The sequence below is a fragment of the Rhinoraja longicauda genome, chromosome 2 (assembly GCF_053455715.1).
Source record: "Rhinoraja longicauda isolate Sanriku21f chromosome 2, sRhiLon1.1, whole genome shotgun sequence".
In the NCBI taxonomy this organism is placed as follows: Eukaryota; Metazoa; Chordata; class Chondrichthyes; order Rajiformes; family Arhynchobatidae; genus Rhinoraja; species Rhinoraja longicauda.
In genome coordinates, this window is record NC_135954.1 from 48961563 (window position 1) to 48975413 (window position 13851).

The 13851-nt window shown below is 44.6% G+C and overlaps 1 protein-coding gene across 7 annotated transcripts in view; it reads left to right on the plus strand.

Moving 5' to 3' along the window:
• Nucleotides 1–13851, plus strand: part of grb10b (growth factor receptor-bound protein 10b) — a 149883-nt gene that overhangs the window by 90292 nt on the left and 45740 nt on the right. For all 7 annotated transcript variants that reach the window (XM_078418623.1, XM_078418612.1, XM_078418651.1 and 4 more), the window contains one exon: nt 12120–12276. In XM_078418623.1, coding sequence (XP_078274749.1) covers nt 12120–12276 — 157 coding nt within the window. The remainder of the gene's footprint in view (nt 1–12119; nt 12277–13851) is intronic.

The window sequence follows — 13851 nt, forward strand, 5'->3', positions numbered from 1 at the left end:
CTGTCCGGCCCTACCAGTCCACGCCGACCATTCTCCCTGACCTAGTCTCATCTACCTGCACTCAGACCATAACCCTCCAATCCCCTCCTATCCATATACCTATCCAATTTACTCTTAAATAATAAAATCGAGCCAGCCTCCACCACTTCCACCGGAAGCCCATTCCATACAGCCACAACCCTCTGAGTAAAGAAGTTCCCCCTCATGTTACCCCTAAACCTTTGTCCCTCAATTCTGAAGCTATGTCCCCTTGTTGGAATCTTCCCCACTCTCAAAGGGAAAAGCCTACCCACGTCAACTCTGTCCGTCCCTCTCAAAATTTTAAAAACCTCTATCAAGTCCCCCCTCAACCTTCTACGCTCCAAAGAATAAAGGCCCAACCTATTCAACCTCTCTCTGTAGCCTAAGTGCTGAAACCCAGGCAACATTCTAGTAAATCTCCTCTGTACCCTCTCCATTTTGTCGACATCCTTCCTATAATTTGGCGACCAGAACTGCACACCATACTCCAGATTTGGCCTCACCAATGCCCTGTACAATTTCAACATTACATCCCAACTTCTATACTCGATGCTCTGATTTATAAAGGCAAGCATACCAAACGCCTTCTTCACCACCCTATCCACATGAGATTCCACCTTCAGGGAACAATGCACAGTTATTCCCAGATCCCTCTGTTCCACTGCATTCCTCAATTCCCTACCATTTACCCTGTACGTCCTATTTTGATTTGTCCTACCAAAATGCAGCACCTCACACTTATCAGCATTAAACTCCATCTGCCATCTTTCAGCCCACCCTTCCAAAAGGCCCAAGTCTCTCTGTAGACTTTGAAAATCTACCTCACTATCAACTACTCCACCTATCTTAGTATCATCTGCATATTTACTAATCCAATTTGCCACACCATCATCCAGATCATTAATGTAAATGACAAACAACAGTGGACCCAACACAGATCCTTGGGGCACTCCACTAGACACTGGCCTCCAACCTGACATACAATTGTCAACCATTACCCTCTGGTATCTCCCATTCAGCCATTGTTGAATCCATCTTGCAACCTCACTATTAATACCCAACGATTTAACCTTCTTAATCAACCTTCCATGTGGAACCTTGTCAAATGCCTTACTGAAGTCCATATAGACAACATCCACAGCCTTGCCCTTATCAATTTCCCTGGTAACCTCTTCAAAAAATTCAAGAAGATTAGTCAAACATGACCTTCCAGGCACAAATCCATGTTGACTGTTTCTAATCAGGCCTTGATTATCCAAATAATTATATATATTGTCCCTAAGTATCTTTTCCATTAATTTTCCCACCACAGACGTCAAACTAATAGGTCTATAATTGCTAGGTTTACTTTTAGAACCTTTTTTAAACAAAGGCACAACATGCGCAATGCGCCAATCTTCCGGCACCATCCCTGTTTCTAATGACGTTTGAAATATTTCCGTCATAGCCCCTGCTATTTCTGCACTAACTTCCCTCAATGTCCTAGGGAATATCCTATCACATCTTGGGGAAAATAAACTTGCATCATATCTTACAGAATCTTCTCAAATTCTGCCTTATTATACAAATATTAACCATGTCCAAATTTAAATTTCATTACTCATAAATGAAATAGAATGGTTGATAGTTTTTAATCTTATGAATTGGTTTCTCTGCTGCATTTGGTTTGGGAAAAAAATGTTTCTAAATCTTTATTTTAAACTCTTGATCTTAATTATTCTGAAATCTGATGCAGAAAAAGTTTTGCATGTAAAGTAAATCTGTGTTGAATTAATGGCCTTGAAAAAACAATTAGAAATTACCTCAATTTTTTTCACAGTAAGTAATTTAAGGACATACTGAAACTTTTGCTGCGTTAGCCTGAATTATTCACTATGTATTTTCAAAATCAAATGTCATTGGATGTTTTTTTGTGGTTTCTGTTTTGAGGAAACCACAAAATATTTTAGCCACAACCAGATGAAGAACAATCTGTTTTATATTAAGGTCAATTTTGAGGATAAACTTGGAACAAAAGAAAAATGCAATGGCATGATTTATACATTTTCACTTTAATGTTGCTTAATATGTTGAATTCCAAATATGAACTTTTGTCTTTAGGGCAATTAAAATAGTGGCAAATTTGTTTAAGCCACATAGATCTGCTGGAAAATGTGTGCGTGATAACCATGTCAGCTTCAAAAATATAGTGATGAGGTTTTGCACAGTTGTACGATTAACAGTTGTTTATAGGATTAGATTTTAAGGTAGGAAATTTATTTTCCAAGGTGTTACTTTCTTAAATGCCACCAGAAAATGACACAGCTGAAATGTATCAAATCTATTTTAAATAAATTGCATTGTTTTAGAGATGATTGTGGTTGCATTTTTGTTTGACTGATGCAAGGAAGATTAACCTGAAGTGGATCAGTAAAAATGGAAGTATATTGCTGTGGCCAGGTTTGCCTGCAAGGTATAGGTATAACGCTGGTGCCTACCCAGCAATGCAAAAAATTGCTTTGATTTGCCCTGTTCACAAGAAGTAGAACAAATCTAATCCGGCTAAATACCACCTAATCAGTCTGCACTCTTTCATTGGTAAATTGGTGGATGTTGGCATTGCCAGTGCTAACAAACAGCCAATAACCATACCCATTAATGATCAGTAGCACTATGCTGTAAACCTTATCACAGCCTTAGTTCAAACATAGATCAAAGAATCAAATTCCAGAGGTGAACTGAGCAGGTCATTAATGCAGCATTTGACAAATTGTGCCATCAAGGTGCCATGGTTAAACTGAAATCAGTGGGCAATAAAAGGAAAGCACTCAAGAGCTAGATTGTTCCTCACACTCAGGCAAATGATTATGTTGCGGAATGTTTATCATTCTAACCCCAAGACCTCACTGTACAATGTGTAGGACAGAAATGCTGGTTTAAATCGACGATAGACACAAAATGCTGGAGTAACAAAGGCAGCATCTCTGGAGAGAAGGAATGGGTGACGATTCTGGTCGAGACCCTTTTTCAGACTGATGTCAGGGGAGTGGGCAGTACGTAGATAAGGGAGTGTATAGATAAGGAAGTATAAGGTGTGAAAACAGGAACAAGGGAATGAAGGTTAAGGAAAATGTAGAAGAGATCATTGTTAGTTGGGAGAAGGTAACAACATAGAAAACAGAGATAAAATGTCGTCGGTAAGACTGATCGAAGAACTGGGAAGAAGGAGGGGATGGAGAGAGAGGGAAAGCAAGGGCTACTTGAAGTTAGAGGTCAATGTTCATACTGCTGGGGTGTAAGCTGCCCAAGCAAAATATGAGGTGCTGTGCCTCCAATTTGCGCTGGGCCTCACTCTGACAATGGAGGCCCAGGAAAGAGAGGTCAATGTGGGAATGGGAGGGAGAGTTAAAATGTTGAGGAACCGAGAGATCAGGTAAGTTTGGGTGGACTGGGCGGAGGTGTTGAAGGCTAGAACGTACGGTATCAAGGGAGAGGTAACTGACTGGATTAAGAATTGGATTCATGGAAGGAAGGAAGCAGAGGGTGATGGTGGAAGGTTGTTTTTTGGACTGGAGGCCTATGACTACTGGTGTGCCTCTGGAATCTGTGCTGGGCCTTTTGCTGTTTGTGGTTTATGTCAATGATTTGGATGAGAATGTACAAGGCATGATTAACAAGTTTGCAGATGACACAATAGTGGGTGACATTGTAGATTGTGAAGAAGTTGAGTCGGTGGGCTGAGGTTTGGTTAATGGAAATGAATACAGATGAATGCAAGGTGTTGCATTTTGGCAAGTCAAAGCAGGGCAGGACCTTCACAATGAGTGGCAAGGCTGGGGAATGTGTAGAGCAGAAGGATCGAGGAGTGCAGATACATACTTCCTTGAAAGTTGCATCACACAGATAGATAGGGTGATTGAGGAGGCTTTCAGCACGTTGGCCTTCATCTGCCAGAGTACTGAGTATAGATGTTGGGAGGTTATGTTACATTTGTACTAGACGTTGGTGAGGCCACATTTGGTGTTTGTGTTCAGTTTTGGTCCCCCTGTTATAGGAAAGATGTTGTTACAGTGGAAAGAATGCAGAGAAAACTTACGAGGATGTTACCAGGACTCGAGGGCCTGAGCTTGTAGGGAGAGTTTGAGCAGGCTAGAACTTTATTCCATGGAGTGCAGGCGCATGAGGGGTGATAGGATCATGAGGCGATTAGATAGGGTAAATGCACAGAGTCTTTCACCCAGAGTAAGATAATCATGAACCAGGGTTTAAGGTGAGGAGGTAAAGAATGAATAAGAACCTGAGGGGCACCTTTTTTACACAAAAAGTAGTAGGTATATGGAACGATCTGTCAGAGGAGGTAGTTGAGGCAGGTATTATCACAACATTCAAAAGACTTTTGGTACATGGATAGGATAGATTTAGAAGGAAATGGGCCAAAGTCAGGTAGGTGGGACTAGTGTAGATGGCATGGTGGTCAGCATTTACAATTTGGGCCAAAGGACCTGTTTCCATACTGTATGACTGTATGGTTCTAAGTTGCTCACGATCTTGACTTAGAAAGGTTTTGCCTGTCCTTCTTTGCTGTTAGATCTAAATCCTGGAATTCTGCGAACCAACACCGTAGTCGAATCTTCACTTCAAGGATTGCAGTGTTCAAGTAGTTTAGTTTATTATTATCATGTGTACAGAGGTACAGTGGAAAGCTTTTTGTTGCGTGCTAACCAGTCAAAGAAAAGCCATCCACAGTGTACAGATACCGGATAAAAGGTATAAAGTTTAGTGCAAGATAAAGTCCGATTAAAGATAGTAATCAACACCATTTTATTTTCTTGTTCATTGACTCTGTTCAATCCTCATTCTTTTCAAGGCATTGGGTTGTTATGTCATTCATTATGGACCATCATTTTCTCACCTTTGATGTTATGCTTATGGATAGGTCAGTTGATCCCTTTGTTTTCTCATTCCTTTCTTAAATATTTGAGTCACATTTGCTACCTTCCAATCCACAAATACCTCCAAAAATCCATAAACAACCAAAGCATCCACCTTCATTAACGCAATCTCCTTGCAAGCTTTGGGAAGTAGATCGGTAGGGTCTTGTGATTTATAAGCTTTTATGTTCATCAATTTCCCGGATGCGATTTTCTGATTCTTTGGTACGCCCAACATATTTTGTATCGTCTATGAAGACATACAAGGTAACTATTTACTTTCTCTGCTATTATCCTATTTCTGATTTCAAAAATTCTTCCTGCCTTTAAGGGTAAAACATTGCCCTTGCTGTTCCTTCTCATTTTAATTACCTTTGAAGGCTCTTTCTGTCTATTTTCCTTTTTCGCAATCTCCTCATGTTCAATCTTCCCTTTTAAAAAAAAATCAGTTTGCTCCTTTGATTTTTAAATGTCTCCAGTCATCATTCCTTTAGGTTTTAGGTTCAGTACAATGGGTAGAGCGAGGGAAGGATGTAGAGAATGAGAATATAGTTCTCAGCAATGCAGCGTAATAGTTCCAGAGTCAAAGTCCAATGCCTGTAATTAGGTAAAGGAAAATCGGACTGTACATTTGTTTATGGAAGGACTGTTCAGAAGCCTGATAGCAGAGGGGATGAAGGTGCTCCTGACTCAGATGATGTACACTTGAAGCTTCTGTATCTTCTGCCCGACAGATGCGGGGAGAAGACCCGTTGCCCTCACGAAAATATGGCGCCTAGGCCACGTGAGGCGGCCGTTCTTGACCTCATCGGGACTTCCACACCGAACGACGGGTCAAATTTGCCCGTCTGGAGCTGGCAGATCGGTTCCCATAGTCGACTCCTGTTGCTAATCGGCGGGGCAAATTTGCTGCCTGCAGCCGGCGCTCTGGAACTCCAGCCCGGCCGGAGCAGGCAGACCCGTTCCCATAGCAAACTTCCATGGGCAGGTACCTCAGCCCCCCCCCCCCAGGCCATGACCTCCGTTGGTCCGGTAAAACGGATAATCCAGAAACGCTTCTTAACCAAGGGTGGCAGAAAGTCGGTGATGGACCTGTATAAATAATTCCGACTGTGGCGGGCCGAGCCACTTTGGTATCGAACCTTCGTTTGTCGGGCTCGAACTCTCGCGTGGACCGGGCGTGATCTGGGCCGACCAATCATGTGGACAGGGGGGTGGTCGTCGTGTGCCAGGAGAACAAAGCATGCGCGGGTTACTGATTAAACAGCGTGTTTACACGATGTGTGGACATCCTCAGTGGTGACCCCGACGATCCAAAACGGCTTATTTTGGATTTTTACCATGTATGCAGCCAGCAACCTGGACCAGCAGAATGCAGTTTCCATTAAACTGCCCATTTTCTGGACATCACAGCCTCAAGTGTGGTTCGAACAGGCTGAAGCCCAGTTCCACATTCGACAGATCACTGCCGATGCCACAAAATACTACTATGTGGTCAGTGTGCTGGACCAGGACACCGCCGGGCGCCTAATCGATTACCTTCGCCAGCCACCAGCTGTGGGCAAGTACGAGGGCCTCAAAGCGTTCCTTTTGCGCACTTTCAGCCTCTGCCGCTGCGACAGGGCGGCCAAGCTCCTTCACATGGATGGCCTCAGCGACCGCAAGCCGTCCGCGCTTATGAGTGAAATGCTCGCCTTGCTGAACGGCCATGCGCCCTGCCGCCTGTTCGAACAGATTTTCCTTGAATAGATGCCTGATGACATTCGCCTGCTCCTCGCGGACGAGGGTTTCATCGACCCCTTTTAGGTAGCTGCCCGTGCGGACGTGCTGCAGCAGGCAAAAACAGCAGGGTGGCGCCACCATCAACCAGGTGGCGGCGCGGCCTCAGCGGGTCAAGGCCAATTTCCGAAGGTGTGGCAGTGAAGCTGGACATGAGCGATGCCAGCAAACGTATGTGGTGCTACTACCACCAAAGGTTGGGTTCCGAGGCCCGCCAATACCGACCACCCTGCGCACATTCCGGGAAACACCTCGGCCGGCAGCCAGTAGTGGCTACTGCGGCCGGCCAGAGGCATCGCCTCCTCTACGCCTTGGTTCGTCATTCAGGGCGGTGTTTTCTGGTGGACACGGGAGCGACGTCTCCCAAACGTTGCTGGGCGCCGATTTCCTCTGGGCTCAATCCTTGCTGATCGACGTGAAGGGACAACATCTCGTTCATTCTGAAACGTTCGAGTCGATCGCCTGACACCACACTGACTTGACTGCGCCACATCTCGGCTCCGTGACATCCTCCGATAATGAATATGCCCGCATCCTGGCCAATTTCTCCGACATCCTAATCCCCCCAGTTCATAACGGCCAGCCCCAAGCATGGGGTGGAGAACCATATTCCCACCACCGAACCGCCACTCCATGCACGCGCACGCAGGCTCCCTCCGACAAGCTCAAACGGGCCGAGGTCGGGTTCCGCAAGATGGAGGAAATGGGCATTGTGCACCGCTCAGGTAGCCCGTGGGCATCTCCGCTTCACATGGTCCCCAAAGTGTCTGGGGGCTGGAGGCCCAGTGGGGACTACCGCCATCTCAACGATGTCACAACGGCCGACCGGTACCCTGTCCCTCACATCCAGGACTTTACGGCCCATCTGGATGGCGCCACGATTTTTTTAAAAATCGACCTGGTACGTGGCTACCATCAAATTCCAGTCCACCCGAACGACATCCCCAAGACGGCTATCATCACTCCCTTTGGGCTCTTCGAGTACCTGCGGATGCCTTTTGGCCTCAAGAGCGCCGCTCAGGCTTTCCAACGGCTTATGGACATGGTAGGCCTTGGGCTGGATTTCCTGTTCATTTACCTTGACGACATCCTCGTCGCCAGCCGCTCTTGCCAGGAGCACCGCACACACCTCCGGCTGCGATGCCAGTGGCTCAGCGAGCATGGCCTGGCCATTAACCTTGTTAAGTGTCAGTTTGGCCTCCCTTCGATCAGTTTCCTCGGCCACCACATCAATCGGCACGGCGCGGTCCAGCTCCCGACCAAGTTTGAGGCCATTTGCCAATTTCCCAAACCCTCCACTGTGAGGGGACTCCAAAAGTTCATCGGCATGGTGAATTTATATCACTGTTTCACGCCAGCATCTGCCAGGATCATGCAACCGCTGTTCAAGGTCCTAGCCAGCAAGCAGAGACCTCCTTTGGAACGATACAGCCACGACCGCTTTCAACGACGCCAAAGAGGCGCTGGCAAAGGCGACGATGCTGGTCCATCCGTGGGCCAACATGCCGACTGCTCTTACGGTTGACGCATCTGGCACAGCCGTGGGTGGTGTGCTGGAACAGCTGATCGATGGTAGCTGGCGGCCCCTTGGCTTTTTCAGTCATCACCTGAGACCTCCCGAGCAGAAGTACAGCGCTTTTGACCGAGAGCTCCTTGTGCTCTACCTGGACATCCGGCATTTCCGCCACTTCCTCAAGGGCAGGGATTTCACGGCTGTTACCGATCACAAGCCACTCACGTTTTGCCTTTGCGAAGGTGTCTGATCCCTGGTCATCCCGGTAGCAGCGTCACTTAGCCTACATCTCTGAGTCACGACCAGTATTTTCTTCCCTTTTCTATTTCAAACGAGGCCAAAATTGGTTCTAATTTTACATCAGGATCTGACAAACACTGGCTATTAATTACCACTGATCTGTATGTGGTTTTCATTGTGTTGCATGAGCCAAAAGGTCCATTTATGTTTTATAACACTTAGAAAGATTTTAATTTTAAATAAACCATAGTTATTTTACTGTGATTATACACCTCAAGACTGACTTGACATGACATTCAATGTTTCATTCAGCTTTTGAGTTGCATTTCAATTGAACAAAAACATTTCTCCTCTTTTGGTTTGGGAACGTGTGTCACTCCCAATTAAGGAACAGCTAATAATGATTGGCCGGGTGTGCTGAGGTTGATGGAATTTAATAGAGAAATGTGAGGGGTTGCATTTTGGGAAGTCGAACATGGGCAGGACCCACAGTGAATGGTTGGGCTCTGGGGAGTGTTGTGGAGCAGAGGGTTCTTGGAGTGCAGGTGCATGGTTCCTTGAAGGTGGAGTCGCAGGTAGATGGGGTGGTCAAAAAGGCTTTTGGCACATTGGCCTTCATCAGTCAGAGTATTGCGTATAGAAGTTGGGAGTCCATGTTGCAGTTGTATAAGACGTTGGTGAGGTCGTATTTAGATTATTGTGTTCAGTTCTGGGCTCCATGTTATAGGAAAGATGTTGCCAAGCTAGAAAGGGTACACAGATGATTTGAGAGGATGTTGCCAGGACTAGAGGGTCTGAGCTATAGGGGGAGGTTGAGTAAGCTGGGACTCTATTCCTTGGAGTGCAGGAGGATGAGGGGTGATCTTACGGAGGTGTATAAAATCATGAGAGGAAGAGATCGGGTAGATGCACAAACTCTCTTGCCCAGAGTAGAGGAATCGAGGACCAGAGGACAGAGGTTTAAGGCGAAGGGGAAAAAATTTAACAGGAATCTGAGGGATAACTTTTTCACACAAAGGGTGGTGGGTGTATGGAACAAGCAGGTGGTTGAGGCTGGCACTATCCCAACGTTTAAGAAACAGTTAGACGGGTACATGGATAGGACAGGTTTGGAGGGAAATGGACCAAACGCAGGCAGGTAGGACTAGTATAGCTGGGACATGTTGGCCGTTATGGGCAGGTTGGGCCGAAGGGCCTGTTTCCTCGTATTGCTCTGTGACTCTATAACTGTATTGATCTTTGTGGAAACTGATTACATCTATATCTATCTATATACTAAAACTCGTTTGTTTGTTTGTTCCTGAACTACAGCCAAAACGGTACACGATAGCGTGACAATTTTAGGCCCACCTTACTCACCATCGTCCCTTTGGTGCTGATGGAAGAAGTTTCATTGAAATCGGTGTTATATTTTTTAAGTTATTCACATTTTAAAGTTTACATCTATCTGCTAGGGAGGGAGGATAAGGAGGGTTGAGGGGGATGGAGAGAGGGGGAGGAGAGGTGCTGCACCAATGCAGGAGAGGTTTGGGCCTAACGGGTCCACTTGGTCTAATATATTACTAAAACTCTCAACTTGTTTGTGGGTATGTGGATATATTTGTTCTCGAAAGACAGCCAAAATGGTACATGATAGCGCAACAATTTTAGGCCCACCCTACTTACCATTTCCCCGCGGTTGCAATTAATCAAGTTTTGTTACTTTTTAAAAACAATTAACTTAATAAACTTTAATAAATGCAGTCCCCCCCACTCCCAACTCCCTGCCGGGAGGACTGGCGCCTGTCCCGGCGTGCCCCGCGCCTAACTCTCCTCCCGTGGTGCAGCGCAGCGGCAGAAGGTCAAACAAGATGGCCTTCGTCGCCGAGCTGCAGGAGAGGTTTCGGGTCCACTGCTTGCTCTGCCCGCAGCACCATGGTGAGTGGCTCCCTCTCCCCTTCCCTGTCCCCCCTAGCCTGCCCAGGGCACACTCCCCGGCCGGCAACGGGTCCACGGATCGTCAGTTGGGGGAGGGTTGCCGAGTCCGCAGGAAAGATTTGCAACCAATGGGGATTGCTGCGCCCGCAGGAGAGGTTTGCACGGAGGGTTGCCGGGCCCGCAGGAGAGCTTTAAAAATCACTTTTTAAACTTTAATACTTACGAAAGATAGCTGCCGATCACTTTTTCAACTTTGATACTTGCATAAGATGGCCGCTGCATCCATGCGTGCAAAGTTGGGGAGGGTTGCGGGACCCGCACGAGTGATGGGAGTGGCGGCCAATAAGGGGGGGGGGGGGGGGGTTGGTGAGGAGAGCTCTCCTGCTGGCTGGCCGTCTAGTCAGCCATAAAAGGTGACTGATTAACATGCATTATTTGATTCAGTTCCTAACTATGTGTACTGACTTTTTATGGAGCTCATTGTACACACCCAAGGGAAATGTAATCTGTTTCATTATTAGTCAGTGTTTGAAATATGTGACAAGTACAGTAATCCTTTGATACATTATAACAGTGCTACACTACTAAAGTGCCTTGGAAGAGACAAAGAGGTCTATTTAAAACTGTAGGCTCATTTTTAAGGTACTATCCTGTTCTCTGAACTGCTGACTGACAAAATGAGGTAGGATATTCACACAGCAAATTATGTTCAACATTTCCTTTGTATTCTGTGACGTGTCAAGTCAAGAGTGTTTAGTTGTCTGATGCACGAGGAATAGAACAATGAAATCTTTGCTGCAGTTTTACAGGCACATTAACGCAACAACACAACACATCAAAATGCAATAATCAATAACACAATAACACAATAAATTCTCAGTGAAGCTCAGTAACTAGACCATCATACTGCAAACCAAATTACATAATGTAATCTAAATCAAATCTTAGTAGATTGTTGGTGGGGTTCAGGTTGTGGAGTGGATCATGAGCCTGATGGTTGATGGGAAGAAGCTGATTGTTACCAGGAGGTGTTCTCGGGCTCCTGTGACACTTTCAGTGAGACGAAAGCATGGCCAGGGTGGTGTTGGTCTTTGCCAATTTTAGCTGCCTTTTTGAGGAAAGCTTCCTGTAGATCCATCTGATTGTGTTGAAGCTACTACCCGCAATGGACCCCGATGTCTTCTTTTCATTGCTAGACTTTGTCCACCCATCTGCCGATCAAACTGCCCCCCACACTTGTATCCACCTATCACTTGCCAGAATTTGACCTGTCCCCAACTCTTTTCCAGCTTTCTCCCCGGTACTACAATGTTTGAACAAAGCTCCCAACCCGAAGCATTGCCCATCCATTTCCTCCATAGACACTGCCTGACCCGCTCAGTTACGCCCGCACTTTTTGTTTTGCTGTCTATAATGGCTTCATAGGATTGAAATGTCAGAGAGTTTGTGGGGGTGGGCGACAAGGTCAACAGGGAAGGACAGAATGGTAAGTTCTATGTATCTAACATACAAAGCCAATGGAAGAAAGCAGACATTGGTTTCAATTTTCAATTTTTTTACTTTGAATGATACAGTTGACTAAGGGAATTGTTTTTGGAATTTTAGACCACAAGAAGTGCTCGAAATAAATAAATAAATAAATGTTTCTTGATTATCTGTTCATTTGCCAATCTTTAAAATTAGGTGACATTATTTGTTAATTATTATTTGTTAATCAATGTTTCCAATGTTTTTGGTAGGTTATTAAAGTTTTTAGTGAAGATGGAACGAGCAAAGCAATTGAACTTCCATCTGATATGACTGCCAGAGACGTCTGCCAGCTGCTGATATATCGATGCCATTGTGTTGATGACAATAGCTGGACTTTAGTTGAACATCACCCACATCTAGGTCTAGGTAAGATGGTTATATAATACAGAATAAATTTAGGGCGTATTATTCATTACAATAGTCAAATGTTGTTCCATTTTATTGACAGCAAGGGAGGAGTGGGTTGCATGAGAAGTTTTAAGAAAAGTAAAATTGACAAGACCTCTGTTTGCTCTCAGACTTTCATTGATTTTAAAACATCAATATAACTATAAATATTTCTGATATCAATTGTGGTAGTAAAGCATGAAAAAGATTTTGAATAAGAGCATAAGTACATAAAGTATGTTTGAGATGAATTATATGTACCGTACCATTTATTATTTAAAAATAAATTTAGAGATTGTTTTTGTCTCAATTGCCATTTTCAAAAGTTTATGTACTCTTGGCTAATGCATCACACCAAAGGAGGCGGCTATATGGCCTATTAGGTTCATGCTGGATCACGGGAACAGTCCATATGCCCGTAACCCCCTCCTTTTTTCCCGATGTACCCTAGCAATTATTTTCCTTCATACCTGGCCATGAACTCCACTTTGATTGCTAGCGTGTGCTTCAGAGTATGATCTTATTGACTTCATGACTAGTTCACTGACAAAGACAGCATGCAAGGGCTAGTAATTTTCCAATTTTATTTAAACAGTGCCAATGGTAAAATAATGCTTGAACTAACAATGGACATTGGAGAAAGGTATCTTGAAGAAACCTCTGAATTACTCGTGGAGACCTCAGGAGCACTTGTGTACAGAATTATTAAAATTTATGCTGATTTCATGTGTAATATATTAAATGTACATTTGATTTTTTTTACATCAATAATGTGAAAACATGACCCATTTTTCCCTACAATTGTCTGGCCATCTTATGGAATTAAAAGAAAGAAGAAAAAATAATAATGTCTATTTGTGCATGTTAATGAATGATTTATAATAATTTGACGTGTTCTTCATCCTATGGAGACATTTCAAATATATAAAGTTTGCCACTACAAGCTGTCCACATATTCATTTATCTAGTTTTTTGGAAACTATGAAGCTTAAGAACTAAGATGGAATTAATAAAAATGATGCATGATATGAAAATAAGGGCATAAAGAGAAATGGGGTAACGAGAAAGAGTGTGATGCCTCAGGAATCAAAGCGGTCAACTCTGTGGAGCCACAGGAGATAGGCAAAGTCCTTAATGAGTATTTCTCCTCTGGTTTTACCACAGAGAAAGACAGGAGGACAGAGGAACTTTGGGCAGTCACTGGAAGTGTCTTGAGAGCAGTTAGTATCACGGTCAAAGAATGCTGAAGGTCTTGACGCGTATGAAGGTAGACAAATCTCTCGGGATATCTCTAAGGACTCGGTGGTAAGCTAGAGAGGAAATTGCTGGAGCCCTGGCTGAGATTTACGAGTTGTCATTAAAAACAGACAAGGTGTTACATAGAAACATAGAAAATAGGTGCAGGAGTAGGCCATTCGGCCCTTCGAGCCTGCACCGCCATTCAATATGATCATGGCTGATCATCCAGCTCAGTAACCTGTACCTGCCTTCTCTCCATACCCCCTGATCCCTTTAGCAAAAAGGGCAACATCTAACTCCCTCTTAAATATAGCC